The following is a 22,387-nucleotide window of genomic DNA, read 5'->3' on the forward strand; positions in this document are numbered from 1 at the left end:
ATATTTACATAGAGCAAGCAGGTATGACCAGGAACCTAGGGGAGAGCTGTTCCCACCTGGCCTGGCAGTTGAAAGCAGGTGACATCCCACAGGACATCTTGAATGGCACTGATCTGCTGTCCTCCCTGAAGACTGGATCTGCAGAGAATTGCAATGACACAACCAAGACCTTTAAATAGCTACTGCATGACAGGAGCTTCCAGTCACTGCTGATGAGAGCTGAACTTAATTTAGTGACCTAGGGGGTTAAAGCTTCAAAACCAATAAGTCTTCCCTTGGTTTGGGGAATTCCCTGAACAGTCATAACTGGAGTCGACCCATGATTTGCTGGGAAAAAAATAAAAAAAGGACACGAAGATAAGCTGCCAACTGTGGTTTGTGGAGGGTTTTTTGTTTGTTTTGTTTTTTAATAATGAGAAAAATAACTCTGGAGCGGAAGAAAGACTGGAGCTTGCTGACATTAAAAAAAATAATAAAATTTGTCCTTTTGTTCACAATTTTTCTGTCTGTAGACATCTGAAATTGATGGGTTTATAAAAGAAATGAGAACTGTGCTCAACTTTTGCTCTTTGCTATAAGTCCTCAAAATGAAGGAATAGCAGATGTTCCTTTTCCTCAACCATTTTAAGACTTGAAGTTCAAATCATCAGTCCAGAAAAACTGGCTTTGTATCAACTCCTTTAAGTGTGTATAACTAAATTTTGCTAATTTCTAAGACAGTGTGGATTTCTTATCTTCTTTGTTCTAGCTAAGCATAAATCATTTAGCTACATGATTTTTTAAAAAGTTGTTAATGGACTGTAAAATCAGTTAACAAAATGCTAATTTTAACTGGAATATAGCAATGGTTTCCTCTAGTGGTACTTTGCACACAAAAGAGCAGTTCTGCTAATTCAGTAGTTACATCTAAAGGGTGAAGACAAGAATAGTAATACAGCCAGGGAGCTATTTTGACATTCTGGAAAGAGGAAGAAAATATGAGAGGAATGCAAGATAAGTGTCCTGCAGTTGGCATCAACTCCCCATTTCTGTGTTTGGTTGGATGTGAAATGTGAAGATATTATTGATCCAGCTCTCATGTCAGCTACACGAGTTGTATGCCCGTGTGCAGTGGAAGAAGTGTGGTGTCTGCTACTCAGGGATAACTCTCCCTTGGGCTTCCAAGAGACTGGGTTTACACACAGGTGGAGGGGGTGAGGGGACACTCAGACTTAAAGTTGTCACTGTCGAACAGCCATCCTGTTGGCCTAGCCTTTCGTGTGTTTTAGCTTGAAACTGCTGTTGGAATTCAGCTCAAATTGGGGTTTTAACTAAAGCAATATAGAGTGGGAAATCTACACTGTTTAATCAGAAAACATCATCAGTTCAAGCATCCCATCTAAACAGAAATTGTCATTTTATAGTGAATGAATCACAAGATGAAGTAGTTATTATTATTTTTACCTTTTTGAAGCACTTTGGCTATGAATTAGGTAATTTGTGAATAGTGAGAAAATTTTGATAGCTGTGCTAGCCTCACCATTCACCTGTTTACAGGATTTTCTGATTTAAAAGACATTGAGTTTTGTGCAGGAGAAGTTACCACATTCCCTGGAATGAGGTTTTTAACATGAACAGAGTTAGGTAAACAGGGAGCAGTTAATCAAATTTTTACCCTGTCCATTATGTCCATTAGCCATCCAATCGAGTAGCCATCCAGGCTACTCGATTGACAGCTGAGCAATTAGCCTAAGCTGGTGGCTGCTCAGCAACTGAAATTCAGTAAGCAGAGCCTGAGGTGATGCTGTGGGAAAGAGAACTACATTTTGTCTTGTGAAATGCACTTCTGTAAGAGAGTGTAGCTTCCAAGAACTGACTCTGCCTTTGTATTTTTTTGGAGATGTCTGTAGCCTCCAGAAATGGTGCATTCCCAAATATGGCAGTCGTCTCCCTGCTCGGCTGCTCATCTGGCTGCTCGCATCGCTCTGTGCAAGTTCCAAGCAGTAGTCCTCAAATGCCAGGAAAGTAGCTGGACGTGGAAAAACAGGGCAGAATGCAACAAGTCTGTAGCTGTGATCTGACAGATGTCTTACAGGCTGCCTTGCAGAGCAGTTTGTTCCTTCTGCTGCAGGGAATTTTAGCAGCTTTCTCAGCTCTGTCACTGACAGGGCTTAGGGCTCACGAGGGTCAGTATGTGGGTCATGGAAGTAGAGGTCCAGATTGGGATGCCCATTCATTAGCAGGACCTTTTTGAAGTATCTGTTAATGTGATAGAAAATAAACAGGTGTCCTTTAGGCTAACACTCAGGCTGCATGTAGCACCTCTGTGTGTGTTGTGTTGAAGTGTTGTAATTTTTTTATAGTTTAATACTGATTTGCCAGGATGATTCACTAAGCTTATCAGTCGCAGACAGTCTGGAAGAATGAAATGGAATGGAAATGCTTGTCAAGAAATGAAACAATTTGCATCACTAAAATAAGCTTCTGCTTCTGGGCAGATTTATATTTTGTGGGCGGAGTAAGACAAAATTAATGTTCTCTAATGTTACATGAGAGGCTGGCCTGTGGTGCATGGAAGCTATAGCTATTTGAAAATTGTGTGTGTACCATGCAAAATAGGGGAGGTACCTGGTGCAGTGCACCTGGCCAAAATCTTTGGATTAGCCTGTAGCTGGCTCCCAGACAAGGGATAAAGAGCCTGCCTTTTCATCTACCACTCCCCCCCACAAATTATGCTTCCTGCCCAGCACTGTTCCTTCTCTGTTTTGGCACTTGGAGGACAGCAGTGATTGTTCCAAGCTCCATACAGTTTCTGGGGAAGGCGCTGTCTCAATGAGGGTGTCTGGGAGATATCACAAAGTTATTTCTCCCTATTTGTCTCATTATATCTAGTCATAGGTAGTGGGAAATCATTAAGTGGATTATTCATATCATGAGACTGATTTAAAACCAAACTTTAGAAAGGAACAATAATTTGCATAGTTTCAGTTTAATTGCCTTGTGATGATTCCTATACTTGCTCTAATTATCCTTCTCTCTTCCAGCGTCTCATTATTTAAGTGCCCCTTTGACCTTCTTAAAGTGACCTTTGAGCCACAAACTTCTTCCAGTCTGGCCCTTCCATCTTCTCAGAGAAACAGGAGGAAAAACCTCATACTTCTTCCCAGTATAGGCAGAGTGTTATCACATGGCTCAGATTCTAAATGCATTTTAGTAGTTGAGGATGATGCTGGTCCATGGTGGCTGTCATCATTGGCCAACCTCCCACCCACCCACAGAGACTGCAGCCAGTGGTAGCAGGAGATGATGTTTCTGTAAAATAAAGGCAGGATTTGATACAGCAGGTGCCTGATCTGGCACAGCAGCTGCAGCCCCTACCCCAAACAGTACCTTGTGCAGTTGTGCTCCCTGGTGCTCAGTACCTTCTTACCTTCCTTGCCTTTGGTTATTCTAATCTGAGGTATTAAGAAACAGGAAAAATTGAATATAATGGACTCATTTTTGTGGGGACAAAAAGAAGCTTGAAAGCACAAGCCCATTCTTCTGGCTATGCTAAATTTGAGAACAAAACCATACTTAAATAACAACATAATTTTTTTCTAAAACGGTGCATGTTAAATAATAGGCTGAAGGAAATATGCCAGGATTAACTTGAAAACAGATGTTTATAATGATTCAGTGACTTACGTTAAGTACATTCCCAGACGCAATTAAAACAGACTTCTTCTGAATTTAGGGGATGTGTTGATAAAACTGATAACATTCTACATGATCCTGGAGGAGGAAGTATGAGCTGCAAGCATGCGTCCTCCAGCTGAGATCTCATCAGTTCTGAAAAACTAAGAGAGGTCACACCAGGTCATTTCTTGTAATGGGAGACCCAATGTTTTTCCAGGCATAACCATGTCCTGCAAGGAGTAAAGCGAATTATTCTGTGGGTGGCACTTTTCCCTTCTGATCCTTACTGGGGTTGCCCTGCAGCATGTCTTGGTGCTGTTTTCAGATTCAGTTCTCTTTCTGCATTATATGATAAAAACTCCTTCTAATCATGTTAATTCTCACCTTTGTGTGAATTTATAATATAACATGGGTAAAATGCTATAATAATGTAAGATAAAAATTGTAACTATTTTTGCTTTATGTCAGTATGGAGAAAATTCTACTTCAAGAAACAAAGTCAATGGATGTACATATACAAAAAAACGGTGTCAACAAAAGCAATACATTTTTCAGGAGATAGCACTGTAGTTTTATTGGACAGCCTTTATTTTTTTTTTTAAACGATTAAAGCCCCATTTCTCTTTGATGCTTTACTTTAAAATAAAATGTACTTACCAAGTAAAAATGTTACTGTATTATTTAACTTTCTGGGATAATATTTATTGGTCTCACTGGGGGCTTTCCAAATTCAAAACGGATTAGGTACATTTTCTTTTCATTTCCCAGAAGTACTGATATCCCAGTAGACTGTGGAGCCTGCAGGTGTAGAGGGACAGGTGCCCAGCATCTGTGCTGAAAGCTGTCTCAGGGGAGGTGCTGTCCCTGACTGCATCTGAATAATGGCCTGAAGGGGCTGCTGAAGGATCTCCTGTGCGTTGGTGGAATATTCACTGATACAGATGTTTTGCTTCTTTTCCTCATGGTTTGTTTCTGAGGGGCATGACAACAGTAAAAGCAATTGACTGCTGAGTTGCTTACCAGTTGATTCATGGCTATGAGGAGGAAAAGCAGAGAGTAGCCCAGATGCACTTGAGAGCATCTTTGGCAACACAAGAGACTATAAGATTTTACCTGTGCACCAGTTATTCTGACTTGTCTCATGTTACTGTATGGGCTTAAGCAAACGTTCCCCACACTGACCACTGACCAGCCTCGCACCAGTGGGGTGCTGCTGACATCCCTGGCTCATTGCAGTATGTTCTGCCAGTCACCCAGTTCAGACATTTAATTCTCAATTTCTTTTATTTTCAGGGATGTTCCGGTTGTGGAAAGTGTGATTGCAGTGGAGTAAAAGGACAAAAGGTAAGCTGGCTCTGTCCATTTCCTTTTCTTGCCTATTTCAACCACAGGGTGTACAATCTGCTGGGAGTCAGGTGAGCCATTGCATTCAGAGGAGGCTCGCACTGCCAGGGAGCACTGCCAAGGCCGTGTGCTGCCAGCAGGGTTTGGAGCAGCAGGGTCTCTGTGCCTGTGGCTGCAGAGGGCAGGAGGAAGGGGTGGGAGCAGGTGAATGCCCTCACTCTGGAGTGAAGCCCCCAGCCTGATGTGGCTGTGCCCTCTCCTTCCTCATCGAGTGGGATGCCAACCTGTCCCCTGTCCCCCACCTCATCTCCAGCCTTTTCAGTGGGTAGCAGGCTCGACATCCTGAGCATCTCTGGAAGTGAGGCAAGCAGTTCAGTTCAGGATTGCTCCTCTCAGCATGCCATGCAGATTGCTCTCCAGGATGGCTGTGATGCATCATAATCAATGACCTGGGTTAGCCCTGGGAGGCAAAGACTTGCAGTAAGAAGAGGGAGGTTAATGATCAACTTAAATACAGAAAAGTGTTGCAGGTCAAGAAAAATAAAAATTAAGGCTTTTGACAGAACCTTGCAAAGGAGTTTTAAAGTTCCCATTCAGTTATCCAAACTTCTTGTATATGAAACAAAAAAAGGCACTTTAAATTCTTCTTTTAAAGCAGTAACAGTGAAAAAAAATTATAGCACATTAAGCATTCCATGAATTCCCCCTGTAAATTACCTGCTTTTGTAAATATTGTAGACATTCAATCATGTTCCTTATCTCTTCCAATTTTGCTTGTAGAGATTTTAATCTATGATGTGTTCTCTTATGCGTGCATGTGTGCTGTACATCCACCATTATAAATGAATGTAAACGAGTTTTATCATCCTGTGGTTGCTTTGGGTATGCTTTTTGAGGTAAGTTGTTTAGGTCACCCAAAGGAACAGTTAGAAGAGATGGGGGGTTGTTTGCTTTTTTGTTTTGGGGATTGTTTTGTTCTTTGAAATAAACAGACAGCTGGTGTTCTGTGTTGTCTCAAAGGCAATAGCCGCATATTTACGGATGATGGATTTAAGTATGTCTGTTGGTGGCTTTTCTTTGGTGTTTTCCAGAACTAGGAATGTAAATTACTTAATTGGAGGCCCAAGCAAGATCATTTTCTTTGTAACAGAGCCTAGATTAATTTGTGATACAGATAAGAAGTGTCAAGGTCTGAAACATCATTCAGATGGAGTCTCCTTTTTTTTTTTGATGACCCATTAATGTCTGTTTACTAAAAGTCAACTATATATTGAAAAGAAGTACAGCAAAGATTTGGGAAAGGTTCAAAACTCTGAATTTATTCCTTGATAGTTTGATCTTATTGTTCAGTAACAAGTACAAATGAGTCACGGTAGAATGAAGGAGATATGTTATAACTACTTTGTTGAAAGACATCAGTTTTCAGTTCATAGATTATGCCAGCATCTTGTAACAAGATAATTTTAAAAAAGGATAGCTTGGGGAAATAAATATCATTAATCCTTACCCTTCATTTATTTCCAGCTGTGTTCCTGTCTGCTAGAGCTCCTGCTGGCATTTTTCATTTGCATAGTCCAGAGTCTCAAAATGTTCTCTTTAAAGAAATAGGTTCTTGTCTTATATGCTAGAATCCAAAACTACCTCACATTAGGCTGTGTAGTCTGTTTAAAAATGTTGATGAGAGAAAAATGTCAGTCCATAGTAACAGAAAACATAGAAAATTCCAGTGTGAGTGTACTCTCCACTCTTCCTAATGGCTTCTATCACAGTTTTCTCTGACTTGAAGCACGTGTATAGTGAAGTATTCGCAAAATTTTAGACTGTGTAGGAAATGCAGTTATTGACATTGGAGACATCTAGACAGGTGAATGAATAGTTATACCTAGGAAACAATAGTCAAGAAAGGCATTTGAAGGTATTTTGGAATGCATTTAACATGCATGAACCTGGTTCAGATCAATGCTTGCTCATTATGTTAACGCTGCTTCAAACGTACTTAGGATTTCGAACAGAAAACTGAGTTTTATTTTTAAAAAATCTTCCCCCTGCCCTTGAGCCCTGTGTGGTTTTTCAGCCTCATTCATTATATTTGATGTCTTTCTAGAATAAGGACAGCCTGCCAATTGGTCCCAGGCCTAGAGAAAAAACCTCGTGAGGGAAAGTAAGGGGCATATCCTTCCTGCTTGCCTCTGTAATATTTCTGTAAATGATGTTTCCAATGAATGCATTTGGATTTAAAACATGTCCCTGCTCAATGTGGTTCCCATTAACACACACATCAGTAATGTTACCTGTTACTTCAAAAATCTATGTGAATATTGCTTAATCAGGGGGTAGATCAGGAAGACTGATCCTAGCCAAGATCCGGGCTAGGAGGAGGCTGCCGTGCCCAGCTCCTGTGGTACCCCAGGAGACCACATGAGAGAACATCTGCTCTCCACTTCTCGTGTGGGAGCACAAATCCACTCTACCCTGCACCATCCACAGCCAACATTCTGCCTGCACTGGAAACCCTTTTGATCTGGCTTCCATGTCATGCAAGAAGTTTCACAAATGCTGAAGGGCCTTTTCCAATCCTCCCACACTCTTCAGCAATCCACCCACACCACTTCACTGCCGTGGGAGCTCCGGGAGCTGCGGAAGCGGGTGCTGCGTTCACTCTTTAATGCCTTGATTATTAACATCTGGAGAGATGTTTCCTACTCTGGTGTGGGAAGAAGTTCCAGACTCAGAAGTTCCAGACTGGGGTTTAATTAAAATTCATTTGGCCAAATAATCATATTTATGATCTCATCAGAAAAAGTACTGAAAATGGTATATGACTTAAAAGCTGTGAAATGCCCAGGAATTAGTACCCAAGGGCATTTCAGGCATGGAAGAGTAAATTACATTGCTGTATTTTTCTCTCTTCTTTGAGAATAATTTCATCAATATGATGGCCATATTTTGAGTACATTTAATATGTTCTCTCATCAGACTGTTTCCATGAAAATTGCATTTCTATGCCTAACTCCTTTAACATGACTCATACGTTATCAAGGGCATATAATTGACAAACTCGAAGGGTTTTCCTCCCTTTCAGAAAATTCAGAAAGTGAGCATAATTGCAACAGATGGCCTTTATCCTATAAAGCCTTTATTATTACACTGAACATCAAGCTGTTGTTTTAAGCTATATAATGTCAAATATCACATATTTGCCAAACAAAAGGTACAGAAATTTTAGAAAAACATAATATTGCTAAAATAATAAATAGTACCTTACTGTTTTCCATTAGAGAGATTAACCTAAAACATCTTCATTTATTACCTCTTACACTTTTTATTTGGTTTTCTGCATAATAACTTGACTGTTCTCTTAAACCTCACTGAAGTGTGAGATCTCTTAAACTGACTAGAGTTTTGAATACTTGCCTGCATTTTATTGAAATACTCAGAAGAAGACTGAAGCTATTGTTTTCTCTTTTATGCCTACCTAGATTTTGAGAACAGTTTCAAGCAGCTGTTGAGATAAGAAGTGCTAGCCATTAGTGTGCACAGAAAAAACATGTTAAGCATTTAATTACCATTCAGAACAACTACTGCACAGAGATGAGTAAAATTCTCCATGCACTGTTTTTTTCTAAAAATGTTCCTTCTCATTCATGACCATTTGCACTGCTTTTACTCTGTATCAGAAACATGTGTAAATGGAGGCAACACTGGAACCTTGCTGCAAGTAATACAGACTGATTAATCTTCTTAGTCTTATCAGTTAGAATGCAATGAAGTAGAAATCCTCATTCTTTAGTGTAAATATTTTATGATGATTTCACTGTCTCAGCATTACCCACTGAAAGTTGAAGTCAACAAGAATATCAAACATGCTTTTGTCATTGAGCATAAAGTATTGCTATAAAAAAATGCTAAGTAGAAGACAAGAATAGAATTAACTCTTAATGTATTGGCTGGTTGACATTTTTATTCTTTGAAAGCAGGAAAACTTGACCAAATAATTTTATTTTGGCATATATTTGTTTCCCTAATTCTGAGACTGTGTTTGTATTATTATACCTACATAAATTAGAATTCTCTGTTTGCCTTGATGGGTCCATCACCCTTACGTGGATTGAGCATGCTGCAGAAGCACACACTGGCTTTGCTTGAGGTGTTTTGGATCTGGAAGCCAGGTAGCTCCGACTTAGACTGTGAGTCAGTGGGACATCTCTGGAGTTCCCCATCAACAGGAGCACAGACTGGTGTTTTCTCTCCTCCACACTTCTACAGCCCTAAAAATCACAGTTTTGGTGTGCAGGGGATTGTGCTTCTCCCTTTGCCCTGTGTAATGAAGAGTTGATGTTGCAGTGGACTGGCTCCCTGTATTTTTTTTAAGGTTTACTAGATTGGGAAGACCTTTGAGGGTTTTCTGCCATTTAACATATCAAAAAATAGAACAAAAATATTTCTAAGATTGATGGTTTAACACAATATAAACCCCCTTGTTGGAGTGAAGCCCTGGCAGTCAGCAGTTGGATCACTATTAAATACTTCGAGTTTCCTTGACAATATATCAGAAGCAATAAGTCAGTTCTTTCAGTGGAGCATATCAGTAATCATTAGATCTGTGCTTTTCGTAGTCAACCTTTATTAGACTTTTTAAAATCAAGAATGTTAATTGTTTTATCACTTTTCATTGACACTGCTTGGTTTTAGTAAGCACTGCTCATTGCTCCTATTTAAGTCTCCTGAGAACGAGAGGACACAGTTTTAAGCTGTGCCAAAGGAAATATAGGTTGGATATTAGGAAAATGTTTTTTAAGGAAAGAGTGATCAGGTACTGGAATTGCCTGCCCAGGGAGGTGGTGGAGTGTTTAAAAAAAGATTGGATGTGGCACTCGGTGCCATGGTTTAGTTGAGGTGTTAGGGCTTGGTTGGACTCAATGATCTTGAAGGTCTCTTTCAGCCTAGTGACTCTGTAATTCTGTGAAGTGGCTGCTGTAGGAACTTTGTGTCCAGCAGCAGTTTGTGACTGAGTTGGAAAGACCATGAGCTGGGAATACTAAGGAAACCACAACCAAATAATGTACTCTGGAGATGGCCATAAAGTTGGAAAGAGGGGTGACAGGCAGTGTGGGAGGCAAGAATGTGTCTGCAGTCTGGAAAGGGCTAATAGATAACATGAAATCATCTAATTATGCCTGAAAGGGCAGACTCAGAAGACAGTAATAAAATAAGCAAAGATACTGATCAGCTGCAGATCTGCTGTTCTACAGGGAAACTTGTGATTCATAAATATATGTGAAAGTCAGGATGTTGTCACAATGTTTTTTGTCAATTCTGCTTTGACAGTAGTATATTTTTATTGATATATTCTTTACTCAGAGAAAAATAATATTTTAAATTCAAATCAGGGAAAAAGAACATCATGTTTCATGAAGGGAGCTGCTATTCTTGAAAAAAACAAAACAACTTTGAATGATACTGATTGTAATATGTTAAATGTTGAAAAGTTTTCTACTCTTACCCAGCTGTCAGACCACACTGCTAAGTGGCATCTGAAACCGTTAGCTTTTCTTAGTTTTAAATAATTACAGGAATTATTTATCCCAATTGTCTCTGGCAACATTTTCTATGTTAAGATATATTTTTGCACTCAGTACAGTGGATATCTTTGATTAATACAAACCAGTAGATTACACTGATCAATTTCTCTCTAAGGAAAGAGGGCTATAAAAGCAGTAGTATTATGTGCTGAGACACACTCATATTTAGTTTTCAGAGCTTACTTCTGAAGGTTTCACAAAGTAATTTCATTTGGCACAATATGACCTTTTAAGCAGCTGTTGCTAGATGCACTGTCTTTGATTATAAGGGTATTGGCACAATGAGCTCAGGCTCCATTCTTCATGGAATAAAACAAGCTCACAGGGCTTGATTTTAAATTTGCACAACAACTGTTACTGTATGCCTTCTTTATAGTTTCTTGAAGGATTGCAGGGCCTTAGCCTGATGTGAAGTATGTGAGCCTCCAATGAAGTCAGTCAAGTTTTCCTCAGTGTGAGATCAGAATAAAATATGAAAAGACATGGAAGATCTCTCCTTCTTTGAGATCTTCATGCTTGGGAAGCTGCCCAGTGCCGGTGCAATACCTGTGCACAGATTGAAATCTTCCCAAATTTAAAGTTATGTCCATACAGAGTCAATATCTACTGACTAGATACTGATTACAAACATTTGTCCTGATGTGCAGTTTTTCTGTATCTGGTCTAATTGCCCACTAAAGCTCTGTGATGTTGCAGGAGTTTGTGGGTGTAACTTAGGAGTCTGGGACAGCAAACTCTGGGGTACAGCAGTAGCTGCATTTTGTAGTTAACCCTTTAAGTTTCTTTAAATCATCCTGCTCTTCAATTTATTTTGTATTTGCTGGGGATCTCAGACCAAGACAGACATTAAAATAGACAGTTCTGTGATGTGTCAGTTCCCACACAAGAATTTAATCCTTGGTGCACTTAATAATCAGTCTCTTTGTACATTTTCTCTATAGCAATATTCACAAGAAGTGACCTGGGTGCATATAATTATCACTAGGGAACCATAGTAATATGATATATGGTGGTCTTCTTAAATCACTTTCTAGTCTTTCTAGCCAAGAGCAAAAAGTGGTTTGGGAAGTTGGTGGTTGTTTTTTTGTTGTTGTTTTTAAATCTCATGGTAGTTAGTTGTTTGCTTCCTTTCTCTCAGCTACTTCTAATTTCAGATTTTAGACCTATGCTTTCAGAGAAAGGTCATAACTTAGATTAGTCACTGAAAACATCTGGCCATATGATGTCTCCCTTCAGAAAAGCAGATCTGGATTTTCTCAAAGTTTGGATTTCATTAAGGGTAAAAAGCCGAATTTTCTACAAAGTTCTCAAAAACACTTTGAGCAGAAGCAATAGCAAAGCTTGTAACAATATATGCCTGAAAGGAGATAGAACAGTAAGAAGGATGAATGTGGGATTTTCAAAGAGGAAACCTGAAGCAGCTGCTAAAGGAGTGATAGTGGAGTACTTTATGACACAGGGAAGTTACTAACCTGCTGGAGAACATATTTAGTTTAGCAACGAAAGAAGTTTAATATCACAGTAGGAACAAAAACAGTTGGGAAAGAATATTTAAGAGATGTTGAAGAGGATTTACATTTCTTTTCAAGTAACTACAACACCTGAGAAGGGGCTATGGAGTAGTTAATTGAACTATTGATAACATAACAAAGAAAGTTCAATTTAATGATGAAAATAATGACTAGCTTTCAGCAATAGATAAAGTGTTCTCTTATATAATCTTTAACAGCAAAAGAAACACAAAATCAAGGTAAAAGCCAAGGGAAAAGAAACTTTGACTCCTGTCTGGAAAATCATGTTTGTATCTCTTAAAATATTTAAGAGTGATTAGAATGACAAAACGTACCCATAAATTTTGTAGCTCTTAAAGAAAGCATGTGACAGCTTCCTCTGAAGTTCAGCTGGAACATTTTAAAATGTATTGATACGCCAACAGAAATAATTCTCACCAAGGCTTGTATCAAAGTTCAGTGTGCACAGTGTACTGAGCTGAGTGAGTGAGCACAGTCACTAGCATCAAATGGGGTGTTCTCTTACTCTTTTCTCACTGACTGTAAACAGATGCAACAAAAGCATTTCATGGCTAGTTAGCAGAATACTTAAAGCCTTGAATGGGTTTGGTAACCCTTAATTTTGTTAGATTTGCTCGAATGCCAAGCAAAGACTGGAAGACCATGCAGAACTGCAAAAGAAATGGTTTTAAGTGATGGTGATGGAGGGGTCGGACTCCAGTGCAGAGGACCAGTCTAAAATACCCTCTGGCTCCAATGTCAGTAGTTAGGTGAAATAAAGGGAGGAGTACCAAAGGCTTGGATAGCAAGCAGTGAAGAGAGAAGCCAGTGCTGCCTCATCTGGATTGCAGCACTTTTAATGGGATAGTGAGTTAAGGATGTCATCGAAACACCTCAAGTCAAACTTCATTTCTGTCTGAAAGAGTGGAAATAGAGGCTGGAAATCCAGCAAGGACACATTCAGCCCTGTGAAATTCCTATAAAAGGATCTCTGTAGGAAGTTCAAGGTATTAAATGCAGTGAAATCAGTGTCAAGGCAGGAGATCGGAGTGACACGTTTCCCTCACCACAAGAAGGGAAAAGATAGTGTTTGTGAAAGTCTCCAGAGTATGAGCCTTAGACAGCAAAGCTGCCTTTGCCTGCTGTGTGTCCCTGGGCTCCATCAGCTTTCATGAACACCAGGAGAGGGGGGCAAGGGAAAGGGAAGGGCTGTGCCATGGGGCTGGCAGTGTCCCGGGAGCCTGGCTGTGTCCTCTGGGTGGCACTCACACATTACAGATGGTGTTTGTTCATTTGTTCTGACCCACCTCTTGACATGTCCTTGTCCTTTTTTTTTTTAATTTTTAATTTTTTTTTTTTTAGTCAGAGAAAACCTTAAAGCCACCTGCTGAGCAGTACACCAACTTCTAGTTGACACTTACTGACAAGGTTACTGACATCCTCTACAACATCAGAATCAGAAAGACACTTGTTTTCATTATTATTAATAATTATTATATCTTTGTTAACTTTATTGACTTAGGCTGAACAACCTTGGAGGTGTTACAAAAATGGATATTGTCACGTCTGTTTTACAATGGATCTGGTTGAGTCAAGAGACAATAAAGTGAAGAAGCACTGACTGACACTTCTGAGGCACAATATTGTCTGCCTTGTGACATTTACATGATTAAAAGTCAGAAGCCAGAATATTTCCTCTATTTTGTGGAAAGATATTTTACTCCTATGGAACTTTCAAAATGTTTAAAACTTTAGAAATGCCATTTCCAACCTGACCCAAAAAAGCAGCTAGACTAGCACTGTCTCAAATAGTACTGTCTGTTGCATACCCTCAAGATATGAGTACCTCATTATGAGAACTTTATTACAGTCTGTACTGTCTAGGACCAGCTGCCCATGTTTTTACTATTTATGGAAGAGATTATTTTCTGTAAATATGTCCATGACGAACCTTTGGCAAGAGAATAAAACTTGCATGTAACGTCACATTTCATTCCCGGTCTAGGATCTGAACAAAAATAAATTTAAAAACCCAGAGAAGTTTAAGACCCTTTTTTCCCCCTGCTGTTTCATCTTCAAATGTGAGCCTTTAAACAATGCCAAATGCAAACAAATGCTAAATAATTTTCATTAATGAAGTAGGAAGGGTGTGGAGCATTTTTACCCCTTATATTCTTGAACCTTCAACACTGGAAGTGATTTAATACAATGTGTAATAAAACAAAGGAAGAGTTACTCAGACCTAATGTATTCAACAGATGATTAGAAGGGGTGGGAAATATAGCACCCTTTTGATTCAACCTGTATGCAGGTGATAGAATTTCCTTTTTCTTTTTACAGTGCAAACACATTTGTCCTTCAAACATCCTCTTCCCATATGGTTCTTTGAGGTTCTTCTGTTCCCCTGAGTGACTCTAGCTGATGAGAAGAGGCTCCTTGACCCATGTGCGATAAGATATTTAAAAAATAAAGTAAAACTGGAAAACCTCAAATGTACCTTTGTAAAAAGGTTTGTGTGACTTCCTTCTGAAACATCATAAGCTGTGTTATTGTGTTGTTTTTTTTTTTTTTTTCTTTTTCTTTTTTTTAATCAAGAAAAGTTTAAACATAAAGACAATGAACCCCATACCTTAAACTGCCAAACTCTGTGCAGGCAATCTTCCACAGCTGAAGATAAAGTTTAGTTGCTGTCAGTTGTCTTCTTCTCTCTTATTTTCTATTTTCTGTGCTTCATATACCATGCTATACGTGCTATGAATAAATATGTACCCCCTCAGCATCCCAGCTACTTCTGGATCTGTAACATGCTGTAAAGCAATATCACACAAAGCATACATGAACCAAAGACATGCAAATATTGGGGAAATAAGGGAATAAAGGAAATACTGAGAGCTTAAGATAAAAGTGTGCATGGCTCAAGAAGTCCTAAAATGTAAACTTTGGGCATGTGCATTGAAAAAACTGACTGCCACATTTGGAAAATGAGGAATAACTATGGGTCAAGGAAGAAGAGGAATTACATGAAAAAAACTTCTAAATTATGTTGGGCGGGACTCTTACCTATAGTTGGTCTAACAGAAATTGTATGATGTTGATAGGAAACCAATTGCTTGGCACCAATTAAATTATAGCCATGCTTGGCTTTTGAATGTTAATTTTATTTCACTCATTTTTCTTATTCAGCTTCAGAATTTCTTTGAGACACACTGTGTATCCATGCACTTGAGCACCAGCTAAGCACATAGATACTGATATATAGGGAAAAGGACAATCAAAGATTGTTATTTCTATTTTTGTACTCCTGGGAAGCACTTAGCAGCTTCCTGAGGAATGTTCTGTGCAGCCATGAGGTGCCACAGAAATATGCTTTTGCTCTAAGCATTCTTTAGTATTTAGGAGGCAGAGGCAGAGGCCCAGGCTCAGTCCCTGAACCTTAAACCTGAAAAGCCCTGTAATTAAATGTTTGTATCACTGGAGTCACTGTTGGAGATTTGGGCTCATCTTGTATCAAGCTGCAGAGGTTCCTCAGTGTTGCACATTCATGATCCTTGAGAAAGGATACTTCCATAGCAGGAAGAGTAGTCCTGTCAGGGAGTGAAAAACCAGTGAGATTTGGTGATCAGGGTGCATGCCCCGTCTATGATCCTGTATGGCACTGGCCTTTGCACCATAACTAGGCGCTTCCCAGTGTCCTCCCTCAAAATGCAGCCTGAGAGCTCCTTTGGCTGCTCCACTGAAGGAGTCCCACAGTGAAAGGCACTGGGGAGGGAGCAAAGAGAGAAGGAGAGGCAGCATGAACACTGTGGCAGAGAGGGCCTGAGTAAGGGAGTGCTGCTCCCCAGCAGCTCTTGGGGTAGCCCTTTGTTGTTGGACATGTCTGAGTGTGGTGTCGAGCAGCCCTGGCAGTGCTGGGGGTTGTTCGGGGCCCCAGCCAGCCTGACTGTGGAGCTGTGCAGGCCATGTGAAACTCCCATGGCTGCTCCTTCTGCCTGTCATGCCAAAAATGCTGCACTCATGTTTCCATGGGACTGAGTTCCTTCAGATGCTTCCTGGTAATGCAAGAGTCCAGATTTTGCTGACTCTCCCCCTGTCTCTGCCTTAGCCCCTCTTCCATTCCACATACTGCCAGGAGCTCAGCCCCAAAACTTCTGGGTGAGCCAAGATCTTTACAGATCTCCTACACAGATTCTTTGCATGTCTGCAGAGTTATATTTGTGTAAGTAATTACTTGTTACTTGTGTGGCTCCAGAACTGTATAGCTTTGGTGCAGATAGATTCTGCTGAAGAATGTGCAGTGGGAATTTTGTAATGTTAAACATCCTCAGTGCATTTGAGGACACATGTCCTGTAAGCATATAGCAATAATTCTGCTTGACTGATATTCACTTCACACTTTCAATAATACACTGAAAATGGTAAGTGCAGCTGAGGACAAACAGATGACATTTATTGTACATGTTTATTTTGTTCCTGAAATATATTCAGGGCCAGTGCTCCCTCTGGTGGTTAAAAATACCATTTTAATAAAGAATTGGCTATTCTCTGTCTTCTCTAATGTAACACTGAGTAACACAGAGCCAATTACCATTCTCTAACACTTTTAAAAGAGTATGCAGAGAAACACTGTGACTTGGGAGCGTTGCTCAGGTCTCACAGTTCTGTTTCCCACTGTGTTCTGTAATTACTGGTCTAACACCTTGGAGCCAATTCACTTGAGTGCTCATGGTTACATCAGCTGAAGGAACAAATACAGAGCCTGCATTCACCTCTGGAGTGGCTGGAGATAGTCGGGGTAGAAACCATGTAGTACAAGGCTGTTGTCCATAGCTGTGGATTTTATGAGGTCACACTGGAGCATCAAGGTGTGATGATGACTCTTTTGAATGTCAGGTTTTCCTGTTAACAGTCAGGCTCTTTTTTTACTCTGTTTGGAAACTGCATTGTCAGTTTTTGTCTTGAAACAGTTGCATTTCTTTGCCAGATATGCCCCTGGTAGAATTTCAGTTCAATGAATGTTAACTTTTGGGAACAGGATAGCACGTGCATTTGTGTTACACGTTGGAGTCAGCAGTGACACTGGTCTGAAGACAGCCTCTGGCAAGGCCAAGGATTTGTTGGCCCCCAGCTCAGTTTCCCTTGCAGCGAAGGCGCAGCTGAGGAGCTGTGGTGGCTGAGCTCCAGCAAACCCCTCTGCACTGCTGTGAGAAACTGCTCTTGCTGCCATTCCACCTTGTGTCCTTGTGTCCTGCCATGTCCTCCTCGCATTGGCTTCAGCAGCTGCCTGGCCACCTGGTGAGCTCCCCAGCTCACAGAGGCCAGACCAAGCTCACTCACTAAAGAAAAGGGAGTAAATTTAGTGAGCTGAACGGTGCAGTGGAGGCTGAGGGAGTCATACCAGGTGGTGTAGAGAAGGGTGAGGTGGCACCATCCCTTTAAAAGGAGAAGAGCCACCTTTGCTGGGTAGATCAGTTTAGCTGCCTTGTGACATCTTTCCCTTAGACTGAGTTTTATGCCTTTTCAGCTCAAGGACAGACATGTGTCTGTCCTGCTGTTTCAGCTGTTGGGGGATCTCTGGCAGAGGCAAATGTTAAGAATCGAAGCATCTTTCAAATGGCTTTGAGAAGATCTACACATTGTTATGCATCATGTGCCTGAGTCTCTGGAGAGCCTGAGAACATCGTGTTTGTACAGACACAGACACCCTGTGAGCCCACACTTTGGGAAGCAGTTGATTTATATGCATGTTACTGGTCTCTCAAGCCTAAAATCTCCCAGTCCAGCAGTCCCTAGGCAAAGTAATAGGGGAAATAATTTATAATGGGGTGGTGATTATTTCCTCCCCCTCAGCCCTTGATATATTACAGCTGAATCTTCTGAAATTACTTACTTTATGTGACTCTCTTGCTTAGCAATCTGCAATTGTTCCATGTGCCAAACAGCATTTCATGGCTAATTTAGAAGGGTAGGTGTCAGAAAAAACATCAGCCCATGCAGTTAAGCTCTTAAAAGGTTCATGTCTGTTTAGAAGTCCATTCAATTTTTATTTGAACTACCTAAAATAATAGCATTTCACAAAAGCTGAGCTGACACAGACATCTTGCTTATGAGTGCAGTGGTGACTGAGCACCTGCTGTCTTTTTACGTAGCACCTCCGCATTTTCAGCAGTTGAATGGCAGAATATTCATTTTTGTGAGCTGAGTAATGTGTTCTCCTTTGTGCTTTCTGACAGCTTGCATTGAATCAGCAGAGGTACAGATGACATGGTTACATCTGTTTTAATTTTTGAGTCTCATGAATGATTTGTAAGAAGCAGAAGCTCTTTCAATATTACTTGCCAAGATTTTGCAGCTGTGAGTATTGGAACTTGAACAATACATAACCCTTGCAGTTGGAGTCTCATGCTCTTCATGCATCACAGCTAGAAATCAGAGTGCTGAGCAAAAAGTGAGTGGGGTGGCAGTGATGACCTGGTGCTTGCCAATTTATGCAGTGTATGTGTTTAATGAGTTGCAGACTAAGTGTAGCACAGGCACTTACTGTTGGGCTGTTTGGCTGGAATATTGAAGGAAGAAAGGAACAGACAGGCAAGTGGGGGAAGGATGCAGCAGGTCAAGTGTTTCTTTGCAAGGCAAGGCATCTTCAGGACACGCTTATGTCTGTGCTGTACAGCATCATAAGTGATAGGTTCATCTGATCTTGAAGTTTCCAGTAAGCCACTTTAGGTAGGAAAGCAGCAGTATAACTGTTGTTACTTACCTCAGTGATCTGTGGGGTCTGATCTGCTCAAGTGACATTAGGTTACCCTTCAGTCATATGGCTTTACAGTTTAAGGGTGGCAGAGTTTCTGTACTCTCTTGTTCAGTGTAGATACTCTGACAGAATTTTACTGTAATTTATCGTAGTATCACTGATGCAAAAAAAATGATGGAAGTTTTTACTAACTCACACAAGAGTATTGAGGTAAAAGCTTTATTCTTTAGTCCTTACAAATGCCGGCACCATTAGTTTTCTAAGGTTGTTGTACAAAGGTGAAGACTGATACCTGGACTAAAGAAAGGAACTGGAACCCAGGAGACATCCCTTGGTCTCTTACTGGGTCTTGGTGGAATAGGTTGCCCTAACTTCTCTGAGTATCCATGGAAGAGTTAAATCCCATTAAATGTGTAGCCTAGAACTGCAGAAATTTGGACTTCTTACACAATACTTACTTTGGACTATTTACCCCAAACTTACTTTGCAGTAAAATCAAGTGGGAAGGCAGAGTGGAAGGAGGGGTGTTTGCAGTGTGTAAGTCCATGGTTCCCTGTTAGAATGAGCAGCCAAGGTGGCAGCTCTCACACATGCACTCTCTTATATGTTTCCTTCCTTCCCTCTTGCAAAAAGATGAGCTCAGTTCCAGTAAGAGCAATCATGAGTCTGCGGACTTTGGGGTGGTACAGACCCCCACGTGCTCAGGAGTTATATTTTCCAGGCCTTGGAACACCCAGTACCTTGACTGGGTGTCCAGAAGTTCTGGACAAATAGCCAGTTGTTTTTCTTCTTGGCCTAACTGTTTAAGTCAGGAAAATAAAAACGTTTCCAGGGAAACCTCAATGTATCTTAGCTCAAAGTGACTTGTTATGGTGTCAACTCTGCTCCTCCAGCTGTTTTGCCCCTCAGACAAGGAAGCCTGGAAGGTTGAAGAGAGCCTTAAGAGAATTGATTGTAGTTGCCTTAGAAATTGCAAGTTTTTATGTATTGTAAGCCTTTAGGTAATCTCCTTAGCCAGCTGAAACAGTCATTCCCTTAAGAATTGATTTACAGAGAAGTTCTGGCCCTTTTACAGTTCCAGAACTGTCTAAGGGAGCCTTAGACCAAGTGAGAATCTGATCTGTAAACCTCAGTTTTAACTTCCCTCAAGAATGGAGGAAAGACTATTTTTGTGTGTTGCAGGGCTCAGTGATTCAAAGTGTGGTGAAATCCTCAGGGGCAGAACTTCTGAGTGCAGAAAGTATCAGCCGTGTTACACATTACTGATGTGAGTCACATATGTTACACACGAGGCATCTTTCTCTGTGGGTGTCAAAAGAACCTTTTTTTCTTCTCATTGGCACATGTTGTACATTCCTTCAGCAATGGAAGTACATACAATCCTGCTGTATGTACCTGAGTGTCTTCTCCTTCCTTAGCCTATGGTGCAGCAGGTCATGAGAGAAAGTGCCCGGGGTTCAGTGTGAAATTCTGGTCTGAATGACATAACAACAGATTTTGTAGAAGTACACCTGTGACAGAAGTGCAAATTCGCCAAAATATGGGTTTATGCAATTTCTTTAACTTTACAGATATATTTTAGATTGCCAATTATTTCAAGATTCATTCAGAGTGCATTGTGATGCACTCTTCCTTAAAATATTTTTCAAAACAATTTTCATTACTTTAGAACTTGGACTTTGTACCTCTACAGCTGACCTATTTCTGCAGCTGTTCTGATGTTTGCTTTGCTTTGTTTTCTGGTCTAATACACTGCTTCAGATTTGGCTCAAACCAAATAAAGAATTCTCAAACCATGATAAAGAATATTAAGAATTAAAGAAACAATATCATGCCATTTCAGCACTTCAAGGAAAAACTGAGTGTTTGCCTCAGAAAGTACTCTGTTACTGAAGAATTTTATTTTTGTGGGAAGATGGATAGGAGAAGAACTAGGATAATTTTCTCTGTCTGGAATTTTTAATAAATGAATGTTATTTTGATTTTACTTTCTCATGCTTTTATCATCTCAGTTAAAGTTTTCTCCCTTCCTCCTTGGCCTGGCTCTTCATATCCATCAATAATGTCCCTTCCCCCTTGTCTCTTCATTTTAACCAAATCCTGGAAAAGGAACTAAAAAACAACATCAACCCAGTAACTCCACAAATCTCCCAAGTCCTCTCATCTTCTGACACTGTAGCACCATGTCTGTTGGTTATCACTCAGTTTCCTCTGTCTGCATGTCATAACTTTTCCTTTGCAAGATGCCTGGTGTACTTCCTGGACAAATGAGCTCTCCAAGACTCAGATGTTCTCATGTGTGCTCAGTCCCCAGCTGACCTCTAAGTAGCCAGCATATTTCTGGGAATCTTTGTTCTGAGCAAACAGGAGAAAAGTTTACTGTTAATTGCCATCCTGAAATCAAATACTAAATTGGTTGTTGATTATAAGTTGCAGCTTTATCTCTCACTGTTTTGCTGAAAATCCTAAGTCTCTGTAGTGGCCCTTTATGTGTTTTGAACATTGTTAATTTTATTTTCTTTTTGCTATCGTTTGAAAATTGCTATGTTTTGAGTTTCTAAAGCAAGTGCCATGTTTTTAGCCGTTTTCCAAACTTGTAAGACTTCTTTTCATAGTTTTACACTAACCTTTTATTCATCCAATCTTCCCACAGTTTTTGACAGTATGGATTGTTTCTGCCTGTTTCACATCAGACCTTGAAAGGACAACTCTGGTTACTTCCTGCAAGGAACCAGTGGCTTTTGATTTGCTGTTTCCCAGAACTGAAATGCCTAAATTTCCCCCCATCTCCCTACGTGTAGATTTTGCATCATTTATTCAGATAGTGTTTCTCTTGGTTTCACTGGGAGTCCAAATGTAGTTGAATGTATAATAGCTGCAGTATTGATCTAGAGTGTGGATAGGTTTTCTACCTCTAGGTTTATCTGATTTAAATTCATTTCAAGTTGTAGGCAGAGGGATAGCACGGGTGTCCCACATAGCATTAAAGTAGAATCAAAACAATGACACATACAAATACAATTTTGTGTTCAGCTTCTTGGGAAGATCCTGTATCTCGAAGCACCCTGTCTCTGAACCACCCTGAAATTCAAATCTAAGTGACAAACCTGGTCTCCAAAACCTGCTGCTGTGAGTTGTGTATAAGAACAGTGGTATTTACCATTCATACACTAGGTGACCGAACAGTGATATTCGTGGTTTTCAGAAAATTAGATTTTCTACTGGGATTTAGCAGCACCTCTGGAGGAATGCAGGTAAGTTTTATTAGAGGGAAAGTTGACCTTACTGCTACCAGGGGAATAAATCTGCTATGAAGAATGCTATCCAGAAAAAAAGGTTTAACTAATATTTAAAGAGTGCTTTTCTGTTATGTCACACTCAGCCCCTGACAATCTATTATTGAACCATAAATAATTCTTTCTTTATAATAATCCTTCTTTCAGGTACCAACATGATCTCTTTGCTGTCACATGTAGCTTTTTCCACTGACCAGGCTCCTTGAGCACAGCAATGGGATATGTGAGTTACTTGAAGAAGGAGCT

The 22,387-nt window shown here is 40.2% G+C and overlaps 1 protein-coding gene across 1 annotated transcript in view; it reads left to right on the plus strand.

The window, feature by feature from the left end:
• Positions 1-22,387, plus strand: part of COL4A1 (collagen type IV alpha 1 chain) — a 119,848-nt gene that overhangs the window by 43,675 nt on the left and 53,786 nt on the right. The window contains exon 2 of the mRNA XM_063392790.1: positions 4,951-5,001. Within this exon, the coding sequence (XP_063248860.1) occupies positions 4,951-5,001 (51 nt within the window). The remainder of the gene's footprint in view (positions 1-4,950; positions 5,002-22,387) is intronic.

The sequence above is a fragment of the Prinia subflava genome, chromosome 3, assembly GCF_021018805.1.
Source record: "Prinia subflava isolate CZ2003 ecotype Zambia chromosome 3, Cam_Psub_1.2, whole genome shotgun sequence".
NCBI classification, from domain to species: domain Eukaryota; kingdom Metazoa; phylum Chordata; class Aves; order Passeriformes; family Cisticolidae; genus Prinia; species Prinia subflava.